The 23,133-nt window shown below is 37.7% G+C and overlaps 2 protein-coding genes and 1 long non-coding RNA gene across 7 annotated transcripts in view; 1 reads left to right on the top strand and 2 right to left on the bottom strand.

Moving 5' to 3' along the window:
* Nucleotides 1-23,133, bottom strand: part of LOC144638809 (uncharacterized) — an 83,764-nt gene that overhangs the window by 19,622 nt on the left and 41,009 nt on the right. The window contains exons 2-3 of one of the 4 annotated variants that reach the window (XM_078498072.1): nucleotides 5,917-5,961; nucleotides 5,463-5,528 (exon numbers count right to left, since the gene is read on the bottom strand). The exons of the other annotated variants lie outside the window; for them this stretch is intronic. The gene's annotated coding sequence lies outside the window, so the exon portion shown is untranslated. The remainder of the gene's footprint in view (nucleotides 1-5,462; nucleotides 5,529-5,916; nucleotides 5,962-23,133) is intronic. 4 annotated transcript variants of the gene reach the window in all.
* Nucleotides 1-23,133, bottom strand: part of LOC144638821 (tetratricopeptide repeat protein 28-like) — a 52,043-nt gene that overhangs the window by 1,970 nt on the left and 26,940 nt on the right. The window contains exon 2 of one of the 2 annotated variants that reach the window (XM_078498102.1): nucleotides 7,355-7,733. The exons of the other annotated variant lie outside the window; for it this stretch is intronic. Within the exon in view, the coding sequence (XP_078354228.1) occupies nucleotides 7,730-7,733 (4 nt within the window). The 3' untranslated portion in view covers nucleotides 7,355-7,729. Of the gene's footprint in view, nucleotides 1-7,354; nucleotides 7,734-23,133 lie in introns of those variants that run through there. 2 annotated transcript variants of the gene reach the window in all.
* The window catches only part of LOC144638894 (uncharacterized), a 57,482-nt gene continuing 47,975 nt past the window's right edge, over nucleotides 13,627-23,133 (top strand). Inside the window, exons 1-3 of the long non-coding RNA XR_013568037.1 lie at nucleotides 13,627-13,815; nucleotides 17,024-17,097; nucleotides 21,124-21,944. This is a non-coding gene — a long non-coding RNA (uncharacterized LOC144638894). The remainder of the gene's footprint in view (nucleotides 13,816-17,023; nucleotides 17,098-21,123; nucleotides 21,945-23,133) is intronic.

The raw sequence follows: 23,133 nt of genomic DNA, 5'->3' as shown, positions 1-23,133 counted from the left end.
ATTGCACGAGTTTTCTTGCTTTAAGAATCCATGCACATATATCGTGATCAAAATAAGAGAAGTATAGGCAAGTACTACTAAGTTCTTTGTCCATGACACTTTCAATGCCAACCCATGATTGACGATTAGCTGAGATTTGATTCTCCACGGAGTACTGAGCTGACATCAAATCTGCCAGAGCTCTGGCTCGACGAAGCTCTGAAACGTACAGAGCTTCATTATGATTTCCAGCAGAACAGAAGAGTGCAGTGAGTGCCCTGTAGGGATAAGCATGTTCGTGAGAAAAAGATATCTGAAATTGATCGTTGTCTTGTAGAAGGCCTCGCAAATCGTCGCATTTCTGAATACTTGGAAGGAGATAAAACAAAACTTCCTGAATCTTTCCTGCTTTAAGCATAACCAATCCAAGATTACAAAGCAATGTAAATTGTTTCTTAACGTCTCCAGTCTCTTCGCATATTGCAAGCGCCCTCTTATGATGTTCTTCCGCCTCGACATATTCACCAAGAAATGCAAAAAGAGTTCCAAGATTTCCATAACTTGATGCTTCTCCTTCTCTGTCGGCAATTTCTTTTCTGACCGTAAGTGCCTTCTCTAAATATTCTCTAGCTTTCTCGTAGTCACCAATGGATTGAGACACCTTTCCAAGGTTTTCATAATCAGCGGCTTCTCCATTTTTGTCACCAATTTCTTTACTGAGAGCAAGTGCTCTCTGAAGATATTCGTTAGCTTTGGGATATTTACCAAGAGAAAGAAACACAGCCCCGAGGTTTCCACAAACTTCTCCTTCTGTTTTTCGGTCGCCAATTTCTCTTGCGATGGCAACTGCTTTCTCGTAATATTCTTCAGCTTTGACATACTCACCAACATTTTGAAACACGTTTCCAAGGTGTCCGTAACAGAAGGCTTCTCCTTCTCTGTCGCCAATTTCTTTTTTGATCGCAAGTGCTACCTCAATATACTCTTTCGCTTTCTCATATTCTCCAATTGAATTAAGTACGGTTCCAAGACTTACGTAAGAGGTAGCTTTTCCTTTTTTGTCACCAATTTCTTTATTGAACGTAAGTGTTTTTTCGTAATATGCTTTCGCCTTCTCAAATTCACCAAAATATTGAAACACAGTTCCAAGGTTAGTATAACAACAGGCTTCTCCCCGTCTGTCCCCCATTTCCGTTCTAATTGTAAGTGCTTTCTCGTGATATTCTTTCGCCTTTCGATATTCTCCAACGGATTGAAACACAGTTCCAAGGTTTCCGTATGCAGCAGCTTCACCATCCCTGTCACCAATTTCTTTTTTCATCGCAAGTGCTTTCTCGTAATATTCTTTCGCTTTCTCATATTCACCAAAAAATTGAAACACAGTTCCAAGATTTCCGTATTCAGTAGCTTCACCATCTCTGTCACCAATTTCTTTTTTCATCGCAAGCGCTTTTTCGTGGCATTCTTTTGCCTTGTCATATTCATTAACAGATTGAAACACAATTCCAAGATTTCCGTAACAGTTGGCTTCTCCGTTTCTGTCGCCAATTTTTTTTCTGATGGCAAGTGCTTTCATGTGATATTCTTTCGCCTTCTCGTATTCTCCAACTGACCGATACACCATCCCAAGGTCTCCGTAACAAGTAGCTTCTCCATTTTTATCACCAATTTCTGAACTGATTAGTAGGGCTTTCTCACTGTGTTCTTTCGCTTCTACGTACTTACTCTGACGAAGATACGATCTCGCTAGTGTTTGCCTTATACTACATTCCTCGAACCTGTTACCGCATTCTCGGAGAATGGGAAGAATTTTTGTAGCGTATTTTATTACATTTGTGTAATCATCGATACGCCAGTACGCCAGTAACATTGTCAAATATATCCCCTCGTAAAGGAATTTGAATTTCTTCTCTTCTCTTATTAGTGGTGTGTTGTCGAGTATGAACAAACATTCTTTGCATAACTCGATGGCTTTTGGAACTCGACAGGTGTTGATAAGGAAATGGACAACAATGAGGCTGAGGTAGTTGACTTCTATAATTTTATCTATGTTGTTCATGTCAAGCACTCCTGTAGGAATAGAAAGAGAATAAAATTAGAATTTAAATAGTCCGTTTATGTTTGTACTACATTTACCGGAAAAAAATCCTCCTTTAAAATGATAGAATTAATATTCGTTGCGTTTCTTTTCCATTGCTGGTAAAGTGCACAAAATTTAAATGATCCGATTGCAGTTCGTATCTCATTTTCATACTTTTGGCACCTCAAGGGTGGGCGCTTATTCGGGACAGGGCGCTTATTTAATTTTTTAAGAAACAACCAAATGTTAAAAACAAAACTTTACCGAAAATCCACTAATAGTGGCCTGGTCTTGCTAAAACACACTGTACTACTCATAAAAATTGTTAAAAAATTAGTGTGGCTACGGGCGGATAGCAATGAAGTAGCTGAAAACTTTAAAACATCGGCCCAGCGTTTTTAAACAAAAATCACATAAAAACCATTGATTTCGCTCTTTCACATCTTGGAGAAAAGATTTATGTCGTTCTTTTATTTTTCAAGGGTTACTTTGATGAACAGCGACTGCACCCTCACAGTTCTAGAATAGTTTACACAAAAACTTGAAAGACTTCTCGTGACACTGTCTCTTTAAAATAACTAACAATAGAAGAAATTGTAACAGTAACAAATTGTTGACATTTCAGTTACTTTTAAAAGAATTGTTCATTTTAGCAGTAAAAATATACAAGTACGGTACGGTGAATTTTCATGAGTTTATCTATTCGACGTCGATGACTTCAGTAGGGGCAGTTATCCACAATAGAGGCGCTTATAAGAATGGGGGCGCTTATTCGGAAGGGGGGCGCTTACTGGAAGGTGGGCGCTAAATCGAATTATTTTAAAAAGGTAATTGCTTTGTAAACAGGTTTTACGAACATTCCCTTGACAAAACAAAACAAAACAGTTATTGAGTGCGCTACTATGATGAGGTAAGGAATATTTATTTGAATTAATTTCTCAGTCGTCCGTTACGAGCGTCATTTGCTCAAGCATAGAAAACAGTTAGACATCACGATTAGTTAAGTAATATTTCAATTAAATAAGCATTTATATAAGATATCTTTTTCCTGAAGCATAATGCAATTTCCTTGAATAACATAAGTCACAAAACGGCGAAAATATATAGACCGTATTTTTTCGATTAAACGGCCCCGGCGTTTATTTCAAACTTGGCCCGATAGGGCCGGCGTTTATTTGAATTCAGGAGTTTTTTCTAGCCCTATGTTTCTAAGAAATGATTTTTATTCATTATTTTTGACAGCTATATAATTAGACATTATTTTTAAAGCATATTGAACCTTTAATAATTGTTTAAGAGGTTTATTTCCAAATACAACTTGGAGACCCGGCATTTATTCGGGGCCCGGCGTTTAATCGAGAAAGTACGATTTGTTATTATACGAGAGATAAATCTAAAATAACAAGCACGGGAGAGAGTGTTTCATCACAGTTCCAAACACCGAGAATAGAGTTGAATATACGACACGCAGCGGATTTTTTTTATAATTTGACGAACTTCGAGGTGTTTGAAAATGTGATGAAACACTCTCTCGAGTGTTTGATATTTCTACAAACTCGAAACTAAAAATCTACGGAGGAAAAAAACGAAAACACAGTCACGGTTCTGATTTTCTTTGTTTTAACTTGATTAACTTTTAATGATTTTGAAAACTGTTTTTCTTCAATCAAGGTCAGTCATGAGAGGATTTTCAGAAAGTCGAACTAAAGACAAACAGTTGAACACGAACACCAATGAAGACTTTCGAACTAAAGGCAATGATATCGTTTTTGTTTAATTTACACCAAGCTTTGTGGCCGCTCAAACGATGAATGAAATCTGGCCAGTTGTACTCTTGTGCAAGTATGTTTTCATATACGTCAAAAAATCCTATTTTAAGATAGTGCTATAAATTAGTAACACATTTTTCTAACGACCCCTTTTAAAAACACGTGTTATAAAACTTACTGTACTTTCCGCTTTATAAAAAGACAAAATCGTTAATGAAATTCAAATAAATCTCCGTCACCAAAACAGGAATTTTCGTCTTACTTTGTACGTCGCGGTCAGTTTTACTTATTGGTAATTTAAGTCACGACACACAATTTGGTACTGTCTGCCGTTGTCTTCTTAATTATATAACTATGACTCAGTTTGTTATCAACTTTCGAACCTTTCTTCCGTCTTGTGTTGTTGATGTAGGGAAGTAAGATCACTGAGCCAACATATCCTCTCAGAGAAGTATTAAGTTTAAATCATACAACATTATCATTTCATTTTGAGGACTCTGGAATTTCATGGTAAAACGCACGTTAACTTGTTCTTCTTCGATTCTTCTACTTTCAAAAAATAAAATCGCCAGAAAGTGAAATCAGGACTGTCACGTTCTCAGCCTCGATAATTGTTCACATTCCGTCATGCGCAAGGAGTACCATTTATATTGTCTTATTATTTAAGTAAAATTATCTCGTTCAACAGCAACCAATCAAATAAAAGAACAAAAAAAATTGACGTTCCCTCAGGCCGGGTTTAGTCAAATAAAAAATTCTTTATTCAGACCCGGTACAGTGTTCATGTTCAATGTTGCTACCTTTTCAGTCTTGCATGAGTCCTTTATAGACTTTATTTGCGATGTAACCAAATAAACTGCAATTGGTACCTTTATTTACAGTGAAATGTTTGCCCGTGTGAAAAACTACAACTGACAGCAAATTATGGGTTTGCTAAACAGTTATCTTCAAAAATTCTTTAAAAACCACGAAGGCGCATGATTTGGACTCTTCACGTCATTAGACTAACTTTCAATTTCGACTGTAATCTTCCTTAAACACAACAGTATTTATTTAAAAGATGAGACGAGAAACGAAATCTCAGCGTTTCTGAGTCTTTGTTATTCGTCAGAGTTTTAGAACATATTTGGCTCAATTCACGAGGTCAAAAGAAAAGCAGTCTTGTGCTTCCTTTGTAAAATGACACGCTTGCATGCGCATATATCATATTGTTGATACAACACGATCATCCGATTTCTTACCTCCAGAAAGTGAAATTTTTGCAACGCCGTGAAATGTCATTTTATGGTAAAATTTTTCGTAGTCTAACATCGTTATTGATTACAGATTAGAATTTTTATCCTACGGTTTGAAAAAAGTAAATCATAACATACTCAACTGTAAGATGTTTCAGATTTATTCAAGAGTAGTATGCGATTTCTTACATTCAGAAACTGAAGTTTTTACAAAGCAAAATGTCATTTTATTGTGAAATTATTCGCAGTCTAACATCGTTTTTGATTACCGATTAGATTTCTTACTCCTATTTTTTTAAAAAAGTAAATAATTACATATTAAACTAAAAACGCTTTAGATTTTTTCAAGAGTAGTATGCACGCTTGCCTAGATGCAAATCAAATTAAGTTTGTACTCACCACTTCCCTTGTGCCGTGTGGAAAGAATACAAAAGTAACAGCGGCAGTTAACAACAGGAACTTTGTCTGCAAGATAAGAAAAAAATCTCACCGGTTTATTTATGGCGTTTTTTAGCCACGTTTAAACCAATTTTACTGAAACGAGAAGTCTAAATTCCTCGTTTATACTTTATGAGATCAGACAGGCAACGAGAATGCTTCATAATTAATCCACTGAGGTTGGTGATTTCCAATTTAGAGAACTCCTTTACAAATATTGTAGCACTATTGCCTATTAAACTTAGTCTCGGTAGGGTCAAAATTATACCAAACCATATGATATATGGCGAGCGTCACTCTTGTGTGCTTCAGTAGACAGAATGGATACAGAAACTGAACAGGAACGATTATACGAATTATCAATACTGAGCGAAAATTACGACAGACACTCAGTTAAACATAATAAAACACCTACCTTTGCGAGGTTCTGCGAGATACGTATTTCTAATAGTTACAAACGCTAAATCGGTGCCGGTCTTCTGATAACGGAAATTAGCATCGCCAATTACTTTAGATCAAAACTTGGGTTAAACTCTCTGCACGCACCGCTCTATGATAAGTCTAAATCGAAATGATAAAATCCACATTAGCCTGCGTCTTTAATTTTAAATTAAAAATGTGAACTCCCTTCAAAACTAACAATGATGCAAGTGATTATTAAATTTTCCAACCATGACATCACCTTTCAATTTCGACTGTAGTCTTTTTACACTGTGACAATAAAAGTATAAGATAGGCTTTTTGAAATCTTCAGCACAGTGACAACACATGCACTTACGGCAATTTTCTCGATTCCATATCTTAATCTCGTCACTCAGTTTGTGTCATTCAGACGAGTTTGAGCAGTTTGACGTAGTGCTATTTTTGCATATTATATTATCTGTCATTGCTACACTTAGTCTCACATATGCATATCTCACTTTTCCCTGTGTTTCAGTTTTCTTCGCATTAATTCAAGTCACGACACAAAATCTTGTTTATGACAATATTTTATCAATATTTATCAGTTAATGATCCCTTAGAGACCTGAATTATTTTCTGAAAATCCCTATGTATTTTGCTACCTCAGAGTGTCATGACTTTTTTATCTTCATTGAAGTCTAACCTAGTCAACCCTGTATAATTTTTGAAAGCCAATACCATAAGGAGTTTAAAACTTGGGCTCCGGATCGGGTCGTATACGACCCGAACGGAGAAGACACATCATGATTTGTGTTATGAAGTTTCCGTTTGAAAGGTCCTTGAGAAGGATGGGGAGGGTTCTTGCGTTTAAATATCTGGGGACATGCCTTTCATATCTCCTTGACTCTCTTCCCCTATATATTGTGATATCAAGAGGCTAGGAAATGTAATTTCTAGCAATCTCCACCAGGTTGTTATACTAAAGAAAAAATAGAAAAATTACGTGAATGTCAACCATAGCTCGACTTTATTTTATTCAGTCTACATTAAGGCCAGTGTGTCGCAATTTTGACCTTGGGGGTGGGGCAACGACAAAAGATGATGCAATGTTCTCCTTCAGGGTGTGCTTTAATGACCACGTGACTGACTCTTGGCACTGTTAGTCTCAACTTTGGGGAGGAGCCGATAATGAGCTTGTTCACAGCTTGTTTTAGAGCGACTTTGTTATTATTGTCGTCTGTCTCGCTACCGGAGCCTAAATACATGGTGTTATAATAACACTGAGATGAGACATAAGCCGCCATTTTCCTTTTGTTTTTGACTTCATTTTCAAACCATGTCAGGTGTATTCACTAATAGGTGTATTCAGCTGTACTCATTCCCCCAAAAAATGTAAATGCAGACCACAAATTTGTTCAAAATAATTCTTTATTATTTCATAAGTACTCATTACAGTTATTTTCTAAGGAAGTGCTTACATTGCTACAGTTGCTCAGCGGTCGCGGACGGCCGCCTTCGCGAGGTTCCCACTATAAAGATGTTTGGGAAGAAAAATTTTATTATTTTGGAAAAGTTGTCGCCTACGGGAGGTGGTCGAACAAAGAGGGTCGAGTTTATAAAACAAAATAAAAAAGATCCATGCAAGATTTATCTTGATATCGTTTCTGCCTCGAGGCGTTTACTGGAAAAAAAGCGAGGAAAACTGAGCAAAAGGCGATCGTCAAGTTACAATTATAGTGTTTACAACTCAATACTAGCGAGTAGTCTCTCAGCTGGGTCAAATCAGTTTTGTGATTTAGTTCCCACTTGATGGAGCACTGATCAAGTCACCTAAAAGACAACACCATTAAGAAAAAATCAGCATACCATTAATTTGTTCTTCCATTAAATAATGCTACATATAATCTCTTAGTTAGCTATACCAAAGTCAGTTTGAGATAAAAACCAATGGCCTTAATGAAAACGTCCGGTCGCAACGGCAATGTTACTAACGTTACATCAAAGCTAAACTCCAAAATATTACCTGAGATCGAATAAATTGTCATAAACAAACATTTCTGGTACAGTAGAATCCCGCATTTGTTTAAACTTTCGATTTCTCGAATCAAAAGTCGGTTCCCTTCTTTAGTTGAAGAATGCAATTCCACCTCACCCCCTCCCCCCGATTTTTCGCACAAATTTTCTTTTCTCTAGGAGGTCCCAGTAATCAGGGTTGTACTGTATCTTAACCACTGAGTTATCTTTTAAGGCGGGACCAAAACAAGGATTTAAAAGGACTTGCAATATGCCTAATGAAAAATTACAATGGGGACTTCCCTAAACTTTTTACATTTATACTTCCGTTGCTTACACAGCACAGATAGTATTTAAATAGTTCTAAATGAAAAACTCATATGAAATACATCAATGGCTACCAAAAATAAAGCCTGAATTATTATTGTTATACAATATAATCTAATGTAGAAGGCTACACCTCAGTAAGTGGAGTCTCTGACAGAATCTTTTTCTTTTAAATGTTATATTTTTTTTCTTTTAGAAACGTACTTCGATTTTCCAAAATCAAATGTCACGTTATCACCAATCAGCATAAAAGGTGCCCACTGTCTCACTTCAGAATAGCCGTTACATCTCATCCACTTCATGGCCTCGTGAAGAGATTCACTGGCGCTATCCCCACCAACAAGGTGCACATAGAAACGACTCATGAACTGCTCTGTTGCACTGTCTTCTAGGGCCCACAGTGCCACTAACACTGAGCGTGCACCAGATCCTAAAAATGCTCGAGCAATTCCAACAACTCCCTCGGTTCTAATCTGTCCACGCCCACTGTGACAACAGCTTAGTACTACTAGCTTAGCTCGCAGTTGAACTTTTGAAATATCAGACATTGTCAATAAGTAGTCTTCTTCTCGTGGGATCCTGTTAGGAGTACGAAGAGGGGCAAGGGCAATTTCTCCTCTTTCTGCATCACCGTGTGCAGCAAAATGTACCAGACTCACTGAAGTTATCACTTGAAGTACTGCTTGCTTAGTTGCTTCTTGTCCCAGGAACGGCTTAACACCCAGCTTTTCCCCTATCATGTTTGCTTCGTTTTCTGCACAAGGCAGTGGTGAAATGAATTTAAGACGTCCCTTGTAGCGCACCTTACCAACATCAGGATTTCCCACTATCAGTGCACCAGTCTGACTGTGATAGTCCGCTGGGCTGTCCTGAATGAGTTTGAGAGTCGTCAATGAAGGAACGACGCGGATCCTGAACGTCTCTGATAAGTATTTTCCACATTCATCAGGTAACGCGGCAAATGGAATGTTGTATATTGACCGTTCAGGAACAATGATGATTTCAGGACCCTCTATAAAGTCCACCACAGGAGCGATGATCAATTTGTGACAAATAGAAAGATTCCGTTTGAGGGTATCTTGGTTATCTTTACCGTCATTTCCAATTCGCGACGGTTCACGGATGTCTTCCTCATAAGGTTTCCGTTGAATATCTTTCAAAGATCGATCTTCGCATTGTTCGTCTGATAGAATGCCGAAACTTCTGAAGCGTTCGTTAGTAAAAAATTCGTCCAAATTTTCGATCAATTCCTCCCGAACAATCGTTTCTTTTCCATCCACCTTTCTGAAATGCACGACCCTTCTTGCTTTAGGAACCCACACAAATATGTCGTTATCAATATAAGAGAAGTAAAGGCAAGTACAACTAAGTTCTTTGTCCATGACACTTTCAATGCCAACCCATGATTGAGGATTAGCTGAGATTTGATTCTCCACGGAGTACTGAGCTGACATTAAATCTGCTAGAGCTCTGGCCCGAAGAAGCTCTGAAACGTACAAAGCTTCATTATGATTTCCATCGGCACAGAAGAATGCAGTGAGTACCCGGTAGGGATTGCCGTATTCGTGAGAAAAAGATATCTTAAATTGATCGTTTTGTCGTAAAAAACCTCGCAAGTCCTCGTGTTTCTGAATACTTGGAAGAAGATACCACAAAGCTTTCTGACTCTTTCCTGCTATTAGCATAATCCATCCAAGTTTGAAAAGGCATGCAGATTGTCTCTTAACGTCTCCAATCTCTTCGCTTATTGCAAGCGCCCTTTTATAATATTCTTCCGCCTCGACATATTCACCATGCAATTCAAAAACATTTCCAAGATTTGCGTAACTTGAGGCTTCTCCTTCCCTGTCGCCAATTTCTTTACTGATCGCCAGTGCCTTCTGTGGATATTCTCTAGCTTTCTCGTAGTCTCCAATAGATTTAAACACAACCCCAAGGTTTACGTAAACATTGGCTTCTCCATTTTTGTCACCAATTTCTTTACTGAGAGCAAGTGCTTTCTGAAGATATTCGTTAGCCTTCGCATATTTACCGAGAGATAGGAACACAGTACCCAGGCTTTCGCAAACACTTCCTTCTACTTTTCGGTCGCCAATTTCTCTTGTGATCACAACTGCTTTCTGGTAATAGTATTTGGCGTTAACATACTCACCAACAGATTTAAACACATGTCCAAGGTTTAAGTAAGAGGAGGCTTCTCCTTCTCTGTCGCCGATTTCTTTTTTGATCGCAAGTGCTTCCTCAAGATACCCTTTCGCCTTTTCATATTCTCCAAGTGATGTTAGTACGGTTCCAAGGCTTCCATAACAACAGGCTTCTCCGTTTCTGTCCCCTATTTCTTTTTTAATCACAAGTGCTTTCTCGTAATATTCTTTCGCATTCTGATATTTTCCAACACATTCAAACACAGTTCCAAGGTTTCCGTATGCAGTAGCTTCACCATCTCTGTTACCAATTTCTTTTTTCATCTTAAGTGCTCTCTCGTGATATTCTTTTGCTTTGTCATATTCGCCAACAGAATGAAACACCGTTCCAAGGTTTCCGTAACAGGAGGCTTCACCATTTCTGTCACCAATTTCTTTTCTGATGGCAAGTGCTTTCATGTGATATTCTTTAGCCTTCTCATATTTTCCAACTGACCTATATACCTCTCCAAGATTTCCGTAACAGGAAGCTTCTCCATCTTTGTCGCCAATTTCTGTACTGATTAGTAGTGCTTTCTCGCTGTGCTCTTTTGCTTCTACGTACTTACTCTGACGAAGATACAATGACGCTAGTAATTGGTATACCCTACATTCTTCGAACCTGTCACCGCATTCGCGGGCAATGAAAAGAATTTTTGTAGCGTATTTTATTACATTTGTGTAATCATCGATACGCAGGAATGCCAGTAACACTGTCCAATATATCATCTTGTAAAGGAAATAAGATTTCTTCTCTTCTCTTATTAGTGGTGTGTTGTCGAGGATGAACAAACATTCTTTGCATAACTCGATGGCTTTTAGAACTCGACCGGTGTTGAGAAGAAAATGAGCAACAATGAGGCCGATAGAGATGGTTTGTATAATTTCATCTATGTTGTCCATGTCAAGCACTTCTGTCAGAATAAGAAGAGAATGAAATTGAAGTTAAACTAGTCCGTTTGTTTGAATTAGATTTACTGGAAAAAATCTTCTTGATGATAACATTAGTACATGTTGTATTTGAGTAGTGTACTGAATTTGAATGTTCGTAGTAAAGGCAGTTCGTATCCTATTTGGGACGGGTTAAAGACTATCTTAAAGTTTGATCTCAAAACTACATCGATCTCATCCAAATGTTTTACCGAATTTATCTATGCTGTGAAATAGAGTATTTTTTAGTAACTGCTTTGTAAACAGGTTTTATAAGCATTCCGAGTTTGACAACACCACAGTTATTGAGTGTGCTATTCTGACGAGGCAAGAAATATTCATTTCTCACTTATCCTGTGCCAGCGTCTGTGCTCAAGCATAGAAAGAAATTAGTCATCACGATTATTTAACCAATATTTTAATTATTTACAGCGTTATTAAAAGGTATTTTTCGTGTACTTTCCGTGACAAACATAATTCACAAAAGGCAAAAAGATGATTTGTTATTATCCCGAGATACGCCTAATGGCAACAAGGTTGTCATAGAAAAAAGTCAAAAGTCAAATAGGAATTAATTAAGCGCATGCATGAAATTTATTCGTACAAACGGCCTTAAAATGCCTCAAAAAACGACTGAATTATTCAATTTATCTTTTTACAGCACAACAATAAAAACAACTCGCGAGGTTTCTGTAAATGCTACCAGTTATGAAACTACGCTAATTAATTCCTGTTTACCTTTTTTCCTTTTCTATGACAAGGTTATTGCAATTAGGTGTCAATCTAAAAATTGGATGACGTTCACCTTCCTCATCGTTTTTCTTCAGTCAAGAGAGGATTTTCAGTAAAGTCAATCTAAAGACAAACCGACGAACACTGCTTCACTAAAAGACTATCCTACTAAAGGGAAGCATATTATTTTCTAATTTCAGTTTCTCACAGGCCTGTCACAATGTCACAAGTTTTGATTGAAATTTGGCCACTTGAACTCATGTGCAATTGTAGTTTTCATAGTCCTCTTTTAAATATAAATTAGAAACAATTTTTCAACCACTCCAGATCAAAACATCTGTGCAATTGTCTGGCGCGTTTACGGAGACGTTTCGTCCGTCATTGCTGAATGACGCTCACATGGCTGTTTGGTCACATGACCCATACAGAAACCCTAGAGGGTGTCAACTGCACTACGAATAACTCCTCCCAAAATAAATGGCCGAGCGCTTTGCAGGGGACTGGGACTAGTTGTTTTAATGGCGTTTTTCTCAAAATCTACCCGTATGACCCCACCTCAAAATTTCAGAAATTACAAATTGGCTTTGATTAAACATTCATGCAAAATAAAATAAAAATCTGTAAGACAGAATTTGAGCTATTTTTTAAAGGAGCAAAATATCACATTTTCCTATTTTGCGAAAAATCTGTCTTACAGGTTTTTATTTTATCCTACATGAGTGTTGAATCAAAGCCAATTTGCAATTTCTGAAATTTTGAGGTGGGGTCATACGGGTAGATTTTGAGAAAAACGCTGTTAAAACAACTAGTGCCCAGTCCCCTCCTAAACACTCGGCCATTCATTTTGGCTCTTTATTGATTGTTTATTATCATTTTTAATGGTCAAATGTCGCATATGATGGCTATATGCTTTAAAAAACAGAAATAAGAGAAAGAAAGAAGGTTCCTAAATATTTTTAAAGACATTTAAAAGTTGGGCTCACTTACCCCCTCAAAACCGTATTAAGCCACCTTAAGTAGGATATGAGAGGTGACAGGCATATTGTCCTTTGCTGTCTGGCAGATATCCAAAGTGGTTGCCATGTTTCAACCTCAGAGCAGTCAGTCAAGACAAGTAGGAGAAATATTTGACAATTTTGGTCAAGAAAATTGAGAAAATTTATGCAAGTATAAAATTTATTTATCGCCACTCTCGTGATCGCCTTGAGCGAATAATGTTTTAGCCTGTGTACAGCCGTCCCGCTCCCCTCAAAAAAATTGAGGGGAGCGGGACGGCTGTACACAGGCTAATAATGTTTTGGAAAAACAAAAAAAACAAAAAACAAAACAAAAAACGGGTCCACACACTGCACCGAAATCGGCTGTAAACGGCTGTTCGCTTTCCCCAATTTTACTCGTCAGTATACTGTGTCATGAGACGGCCAAAAGGGGCCTTACGGGTCACGAACTCGCGTGTGTCGCGCGCGAGCTTCGTGAAAGCTCCCAGCACTCTTTGCAAGGACAGTTTCGCCGCCATATTGGAACCGCTTGCAGTATAAACCCTCTCACTCTATTTTAAGGTTAGGAATTTAGCGTGGTTTCTTATTCCTGTTGTCATCCTTTATTTATCATTTTGTATCATGTTTCTATATTCGCTGTTATTTCACCAACAGCTGGAGGGCTCAGAGTTGAGTTGCACTGTCCGCGTGCAAGAAGTGTTGACGTTTTGGCAGCTCGGAGACGCGCAGGTAAACTTTTATAAAGAAAAATTTAGATTTAAATTTACTTTATTTAGGGAGCTAACAGTGTTAATCGCGATTTCTTTCCCTTGTTGAGTGTTTTCCAGGGTAACTAAGCATTCTTTGATATGTTTGAGAAGTTCTCTCGACGCCGCCATTATTGTTGTCTGTTTACTAAGGGGGTAGGGGATAGGGTGCGTTGGGGGGGGGGGGGTCCTTTGGGAAGTTGTGTGTAGGAGTGTAAAGGGATCTGATAGGGTTTCTGAAATGTCAGTTATCAGTGGAATTTTTTCGATTTGTCAGCTGACTATCTCTGAGCCATGAGTAAATAATTTATTTGGTAGCCTGCGATGTAGCCAGACATGTCACAAAATTCTTTATACAGTCGAAGCTCTCTTAACGGACACTCTCGTAAGTGGACAGCTCTACTTACGGCCGCCTTGTTTGAAATCCCGTTTTAACTCCCATACAAACTCTGTATTTTTACATTCTCTTAAGCGGACATTCCCGTAAGCGGCCGCGGACACTTTCAGAGATTACGTCTTAGATTTTTTCTTTGTTTTTAAGCTCCCGTAAGCAGACACCCAAAAGAAAATCTTATTAACAACCTCTGTATCTTGTGTTTATCAATCATCTGCACATCGCCATTCGTTAGAATGATTTTAAAGTAATTACAGTACCATATTTCAGTGCTAGTTTTGTCGTCATCCACGTCTGTCCGGTTATTGTTAGCAGGGCAAGCTTCTTTAAGCGGCCATTTATCCCCTACACCTCTAGTGGCTCTTAGGGACAGACCATTAGAAAAGTGACGGGGGGAGGGGGGGGGGTGGGGGAAAAAAACAACAAAAATTCATGCAAGCCAAAATGGCAAGAAAAAGAAATTGTGCAAAGGGGAAGGCAAAGAAAAAAATTCATGCAGAAGGAAAGGTCCTATAAATACATGTACCTGTCATCATTTAACACTTGATGAGATCTATTTTTCGACGAAATATATGGTGGAGAATGCTGAAAATACCATTTCCGAGCCTACAAAATTTCAAAATTTTCTGGGGGAGCTTGTCCCCACACCCCCCTAGATGGATTGTGATCATAACATTATTTTTGCTCGTCTCTCTCTAGCCTGCGTAGATTGCTTACCAGTTAACTCATTTCTGAAACAGATTGCAAACATGAATGATACGATATACGGTGGTCTTAGTTTCTGTTGTCAATTCCGGTCAAATAGGATTTCTGCAGTAATTATTTATAAATTTCTGTTACTTATTGTTTCAGTTTTTGCAGATGTTTATGTCTAAGGGCGCATTCATTTGAGAATATTCCGGAATAAGAATGTATTCCGGAAGCAGCCAAACAAACCCTAAGTCGCATTATTCCAATTATTCTTAGTCTGGATTGATCCCAAACGAACGCGCCCTTAGTTTTCCCACGGACTTTACACAGAAATATATGAAAAACACAAATCTATTATACGAAGTGATCGAGAAATTCATCCTGCTTTGGTGTGTTAAGAAGCGAAAGAAGATGTGTAAGAAACTACATTTCTCAAACTCATTAATAATTCATAAGGCTAACACAATGAAAATCATAACCGTGACAGTGGTTTGGATACCCGATCTTAATTAGCAGATTTTTACAATTTTATTTCTCCGTTTACTCCTTGGTTTTTGTTTCGATTGAAAAGATATATCAAGCACTAGAGACAGTGTTTCATTGGCTATCCAAACACCTCAAATTTCGTCAAAAATACTCCGCTGCGCATTGTATTTTCAACTCTCTTCTTGGTGTTTGGATAGCCGATGAATTACAGTGTTCATTAGGGACAATTATTATGGTGGTGTATGATTAGGATCGTACTTTAAAAGCTGACATCACTTCAGAAACCTCTAATCCATTACGGACAATCAAAAAGGCTTTTTCCTTATTAACTATTTTTTGTAGAAAGGGGTGGATCATGTAATTTCCAACCCTCGACCAGGGGTGGGTGTTTTGAGCTAGAAGGAAGGGCTGGGTCTCCACTTTTCTAATTGCAACGCCCTTTGACCCCCCCCCCCCCCCCTTCGGTACTTGTTGACAGTCCCTAAAGGATGAAGTCAATGAACAACAGCAGTTTTAAAATATTTTAAAAATAATCAACAGAGCAACATTTGTCAAAAAACATGGTATAAAGTAACAAAACATGGCATTTGTCTGAAGAAAGAACATTTGTCTAAAAAAAAAAAATTCTAGCAGAGGGTTTCACCCGAAAAAAAAATTCCTGCACAAGAGATGGACAAAAAAAAATTCGTGCAAGCCGAAAATTCCCCACCCCCCCTATCACTTTTCTAATGGTCCGTCCCTTACGAGAACCATTCTCGTAAGCAGCCAGCTCCAGTTACGGACACTTTTTTCACATCCCGAGGTGTCTGCTTACGAGAGCTTGGACTGTACAATTATTGTCTATCTGGACAGTGGCATACAAAAGCTTTGGTAATTCCCCCTTGTTTTGTTGTATGGTAATATTATGATGAAAAAAAAGACCAGATATCGATTGTATCAACCTGCATAAAATCAAACCACAATAGTGATATACAAAATTAATGTAATCCTGGAGGGATATAGAGGGGAGGGGTTGGTTACTCCCATATATGAGCTGTTTAGGTACTGTATGTGCTGCTGTGAAGGGAATGGTTCTGAAGCAGTTTAGTCTTGGATATCATGGGCATAGAAATCATAGAGTTTCATGGGTATAGAAATCATAGAGAATAAGGTATCATTTGTCAGGAAAGTGTAATCGTGGTTTGAGGTTGAGTTTTATGTTATTAAGAGCCAAATAAGCATATCCCAAAGTCCAAAATTCCTATAGAATTGGAAGAGAAATAGGCTTTTTTAAATGTAGATAAAATCATCGCGGCAACGTCGTTGACAGTCTGATTGTTTTCCATTAAAAAACACTAATTTTGATACAGTAAAAAAAAAGGCAAGTCTGGGATAGGGTGGGGATTTTTGGTTTCCAGTCAAGTAAAGGGTAACTTACAAAATCAGCTGAGCATGTTCTGGTGTAAGGTTATTGTTTAAGAGTCCCAGCTCCAAATCACCACCCCCCCCCAAAAAAAAAAACAGAGAACCCCACCCCCCCCCCCTTCTGTTATAATCATCTAAGGTCAGTGTAGAATAACTTGACATAATAAGAAATTATCATTAGCTATCCTAATTATTCATTTCATTTCTTTCATTTCAGATTCCAGCATTGTTCCAGGAGCATGGTTGCATTTAAGCTTGAAACAGAGTCAGCTCAGAGATATCAGTCTTCAGGTATATATGGACATCTTTTTACGTTTTATTTTTAATGTGTAGTTCCGTAAATTATCCATACTTCCCCTATGAAACGGAATTTTCGTAAGACCCCCCCCCCCTCCCAAACTCTCTGGAATTTCCAATTTAGCCTCATACTTTTCCTTAAAGTTTTTGCCCTTTGAGACCACTTCCACCCGCAGGAATTTCCAATCCCTCTGCAGGGGGGGGGGGCATTTTCTGGAAGAACTGCATGCATGTTTGTATTAAATGGTGGCTTACTACATTTCCATGTGCAGTACATAAAGTTTGTTTTTGTGCCAAGATTTTTTGTGTGGCATCACCAATTATGGGTGTAAATTGGAGGGGTCATAAATGGTCCCTCAAATGTCGCAGTGCTTGCAAAATTTAGCTTTTGCTCGGATTCTTGCAAACTTTAGTGGGTGCTTGTTTGCTCATGCTCGCATGTTTTTACAAGTGCTTGCATCCTCGGTTTTAAGTGGGGAAGCTTTTTTAAAAGGGCTTGTTGTTTGCAATGCTGTGCTCACCAAAACCTGCTCGCAAATGCTCGCAAAGACTATTTGATACCCCTAATTGGCGTCAGTATCACTGCATTAAATCACTACTGACATTAATTCACTACACTACATATAATAATAAATTAAATTGCTCACCCTTTGGGCAAGCTGCATTTAGCACTTATTTCATCTTACAGGCTCAAATGTCTGAGGAGCTAGCCTAACAATAAATTGCATATATAATAAATAAATTACGGTAATTAATTTAATGCAAAAATTATATGTCATTATGTATGAAATAATGCACATTTTCTAAAAAATGTTCTTTTGATGATGAGAAATTGCAAATAACTTTATGACAAATGAAAAACTGTTGTGGAGTAATATTTTATTCGAAAAGGGACTAAGAATTATACCAAAACCTAAAAACTTCCAAATGTGTTTACTCCTTCAATGTTGTTTACACTTAACAATGTCCAGTCGAAAATTCAAATTTACAAAATTGCAAAACGGTTATTTTTGCAAAGGCCATGAAAGGTTAATAATCGAATGCATACTATTATGCTCCTCTTGAGGTCCGCCTGACCAAAATTTGATTCCAGGAATTGGCTGTAATTCAGTCTGCACATACAGTTTACATGTACAATCATTCTTGTGATTTCACCTAAATGTATTGCAAACTTCAAATTTCCAACCCTTTCACTATTATTTTGTTGTGCTTGTTTTAAAATGTTTCCAAAAAACGTTTAAAACATTTCTTACATGTAGCTGCTTTATTGACTGATAAAAATGTTTAATGTTATTAATGTCAGTTAGATTTGGTTGATCAAAGCATGACATTTTCTACTTCTCTAGTAAAAAGTGCACTGTAGCCTGCATTTATTAAAATTTTGAAAATGCATTATTCAGGATTTTTTGCGTAAAAATGCATGATTTTTGCGTTAACCCGATCCCTGATCATCATTTATTAGCCACTTTAACCCATTGACTCCCAGAGATTTTTGAAAAAACCACATTTTTTGGATGTTTGTCTAGTCAAGCTCCAAACTACACAAAAAGTCACTTGCAACCTGGAAGCACGCCTTCCTTTCCACAACCATCAGATTTTAGGTCATTGTTGTTGAGGCATGCACAGAAATCAAAATTTTGAGATACCGGTACATGTAGATTTTGGACGAGTGAGTGCCCTACCACTTTCATTATTTTTCTTGCCTTTCTTTTTTCTCCTTTTCTTATCTTTTTGGGCTTGCTTGAAGTTAATAAATTTTTGAGAAAGTGCCATTCAGACAGGAAATACTCGCGGCCCACTGAAGAGCCATGGATGGCTGGGGCAAATACTCCTACGAGTTTTTCACTTTAAATTTTTTAAGCTTTTTGTGGGTATTTCAAGCAGGATTGACGCAATCACTCTAATTGGGGCATCATCGGAAAGAGCTTTTCCTGCAGAGATCGAGTGCACAAATGTAAGTGATGCCTTTTTTGATCAAAGATGATGATGTCACAAGTGGAAGAAAGAGCAATGATCGTCAAGGCCAGTTTAGGTCGGCACTGGAGCCAACGGTTTAAAGTGCTACTACGATCAAATTTTTGATCTTCATATTTTTACATTGTCGTCAACAATTAGACTTTCTTACTCACCTTGCCAAATTTCAATCCATTACGAACATCAGAAGTCGTTGTATTATAACATTTATTCCAGAGAATTTACGGCCGCCATTAATCAACCTTGTTCCAAGGCTTGGTTGCGAATAGGTAGAAAATGACGTCAAAGGCTAAAATACCTCACAGGTTGAAATTAGAATAACAACATGTATTGAAAATCACACGAAAAGTAACAAAAACTTTGGGCTTGTTTTTCGTGCAATTTTCTATGCTGATTGTTATTATAATTTCAACCCATGAGGTATTTTAGCCTTTGACGTCATTTTCTCCCTATTCGCAACCAAGCCTTGGAACAAGGTTGTTTAATGGCGGCCATAAAATATCGAAAATAAACGTTAAAACAAAACGACTTCTGATGTTCGTAATGGATTGAAAATTTGCAAGGTGAGTAAGAAAGTCTTATTGTACACGAAAATGTAAAAATATGGAAATCGAAAATTCGATCGTAGTAGCACTTTAAGTTAATGATGAAGATTGAAATGTTATAGTTATGATTATGATGATCATAAGGCTAGAAGACCTCCAAGAAACCACCCGGCTTATGGGGAACACCAGCTTGGTTATGTTGCAATATTTTTATTTTTTATTTTTATTGAACACACACACCTAAATTACATTCTCTGTTCATTTATGTTACGAAATTATCTATATAGATATATAAAACAAAACTTACAGACTTTTATTCTTAACTGAAACAAAAGAACTGAATAAATTAATTAATAGATAAGGACGGGCGAGGACACAGTAACTAATTCATTTTTGTATATATGACAGGAACTTGTATATACATTCATCTGCATCTAATGCTTGTGTTTGGTTTTTCTTTACATACAAATACCATTTACATGTAACATACATGAGTAATGATGAAAGAATTTGGTTCATCTTCAGCGGAAAGATGTAGACAAGTTTTATATTGTGCATTGAACCATTGTAAAATATTGTTATATGTTGCAATATGTTACACTGTATTGGTAGTATTTGGCGGGAAGGGCCGGATATTTAATGGTTTTTACCAAAAAAAAAAAAAAATAAAAAAAAAAAAAAAAAAAAAAAAGAGATATAAAAAATAAAATAGATGGAAATAAAAAAAAAAAAACAAAAAAAAAACCCAAAAACCCCCCCAAAAAAAAAAAAATATAAATATATATATATCAGATAAAAAAAAAATTTAACGCCAGTTTAAAACAAAATGACCGCGTTTTAAACATTTTATGAGGTTTGGCTTTAATTTTCTTGAGAATGTGTTAACTAGAGTTTATTCACGGGGTCACTTTGGCGAATGGATTTCAGTGACTCAGAGATGTTTCAAATAATAAAATGTCGCTGTACTATGAGTAGGATTTTGGTACTTAATTTTTGCACTCATTGCTCCAACTGTCAGCGGAATCCGTCTTAACTTGCTCACATAAAAACTGTAGTAAGCCACCTATTCAATACATACGATTCTGGGCTCTGGTAATGCTAGTACTAAACTCTGGATGGTGCAATTTTTATATGACAATTTCTATTTGCTTGTGTAGATTAAAAAATTTGGCCAATTTTTATGTCACAAATATATTTGTTGACAAGCTGGAGTGTTAGCTTGTATATGACAAAATATTTGTTGTCAATTAAAAAAGAATGCTCCTCCAGATGATGTGTCACATAATAATATGTGAAAAATAATTTGTCAGCATATGTGACCCCAATCCCCCCCCCCCCCCCCCACTGTGCATGCGAAGTTAATAACTGGTTATAATAATATTGTAGCGTTTTCTACACAATCAAATAACTATTCAGTCAGGTATTTGTCACCTTATTTATATGCACTAGGCACAAGATAATCATTTTGTCTGAATTATTTTATTCTTTCTTCTTAATACAGACAGGTGGAGGCAAGCTGTTTCAGGACAAGGAGACGATTATCATCCATTAGAATAATTTATTTCAGTTGATGAATTTATTGCAATCCAGGACCCAGGTAAACACTTGTGTTCTTATGCATTGATCAAATCAAAACTTAACCTGGTTCCTTCAAGGGCATCCCTACAGAGAATTGTAACCTAGGAAACAATCAGTGTTTTTCTTAAAGATTAGGAAAATTTTAAGGGTAATTCTGGTATTGATCCAAAAAAAATTCTTCTCACTTCAATCAACAATAACCAATTTTTCCCACACTAGGGGACCCCCCCACCCCTTCCTTGCCCAGGTTAAGAAAGTTAGGGTTTGATCATTGCATTGCATGACGTAAACCAAGTTCTGCTTTTGACCATGCAAGACCACAGACATGTTTTGTAATATGATATATTTTTTTGAAATATAACTGTCAGCTGATAATCAAAATTTTCAAACGTTTTGAAAGTGGGTGCATTATGTTCATATCTGTTTGTATGCTGCGTCATACCTAATTATCATTTACTGTATTTCCTCGGTTTACCTTCATTGGGGCTTCACTGTATTTGTAAAAAGTTCTAAAATTGATACCAAGGGGAAACTTTTCAGAAGGTTTCACATGACTGTATTAGGAGAAGAATTGATAGAGTTAAAAATAGATTGGCATCAGGGTTTGGGAGACTGTAGTAGTTTGCAAGTTCGCTGCCCATACCCCTCTCCCCCACCCCCATGGGAACCCCTCAAATAAAATTCAAACAAGAATTGATAGGGAGAAAAAATAGGCTGGCATGGGGGTTTGGGAGACCTTAGTAGGTTGCAAGTTCGCTGCCAATACCCCCCTCCTCCCCACTGTTGCCCCCAGTTAAAATCCAAACACTCATTATCAAGGATGAAAAATTGATTGACATGGGGGTAGGGATAAAAAATATATTAGCGTGGGGATTGGGGAGACCTTAGTAGATTGCAATTTTGCTGCTAATACCACCCCCCCCCCCCCCCAACCCACCGGTGCCCCCACATCAAATGCAAACAAGAATTGATAGGGATGAAAAATAGATTGGTATAGGGGTACGAATAAAAAATAGATTGGCATGGGGGTTGGGGAGAGCTAAGTAGATTGCAGGTTGGCTGCAAAAGTTAATACACCCAACCCTCTCTCTCTGTCTCTCTCACCCCCACTGCTACCTCGCAGTTGAAATCCAAACAAGAATTGATAGTGATAAAAAATAGATCAGCATGGTGGCAATGATGAAAAATTTTGATTAGCATGGGGGGGGGGGGGGATGAAAAAAAGATTAGCGTGGGGGAGGGATGAAAATAGACTAGCAGGGGGGGATTAAATTAGACAAGAGCCCTCTCCTCTCCTCTCCTCCCCTTTGGCATCCCCCAGATCAAATCCAAACAAGAATTGATAGGGATGAAAAATAGATTGGCATGGTGGTACCGATGATTAGCATGGGGGCAGGAATGAAAAATAGATTAGCATGGGGGAGGGATTAAAATAGATTGGCATGGGGGTACCGATGATTAGCTTGGGGGCGGGAATGAAAAATAGATTAGCATGGGGGAGGGATGAAAATAGATTGGCATGGGGGTACCGATGATTAGCTTGGGGGCGGGAATGAAAAATAGATTAGCATGGGGGAGGGATGAAAATAGATTGGCATGGGGGTACCGATGATTAGCTTGGGGGCGGGAATGAAAAATAGATTAGCTTGGGGGCGGGAATGAAAAATAGATTAGCATGGGGGAGGGATGAAAAATAGATTGGCATGGTGGTACCGATGATTAGCATGGGGGCAGGAATGAAAAATAGATTAGCATGGGGGAGGGATTAAAATAGACTAGCAGCCCTCTCCTCTCCTCCACTTTGGCATCCCGCAAATCAAATCCAAACAAGAATTGATAGGGATGAAAAATAGATTGGCATGGTGGTACCGATGATTAGCTTGGGGGCGGGTATGAAAAATAGATTAGCATGGGGGAGGGATGAAAATAGACT

The sequence above is a fragment of the Oculina patagonica genome, chromosome 14 (genome assembly GCF_052425735.1).
Source record: "Oculina patagonica isolate OP01 chromosome 14, crgOcupat, whole genome shotgun sequence".
NCBI lineage: Eukaryota > Metazoa > Cnidaria > Anthozoa > Scleractinia > Oculinidae > Oculina > Oculina patagonica.
Note: the sequence above shows the minus strand (reverse complement) of the source record. Positions and strands in the feature narration are given on the sequence as shown.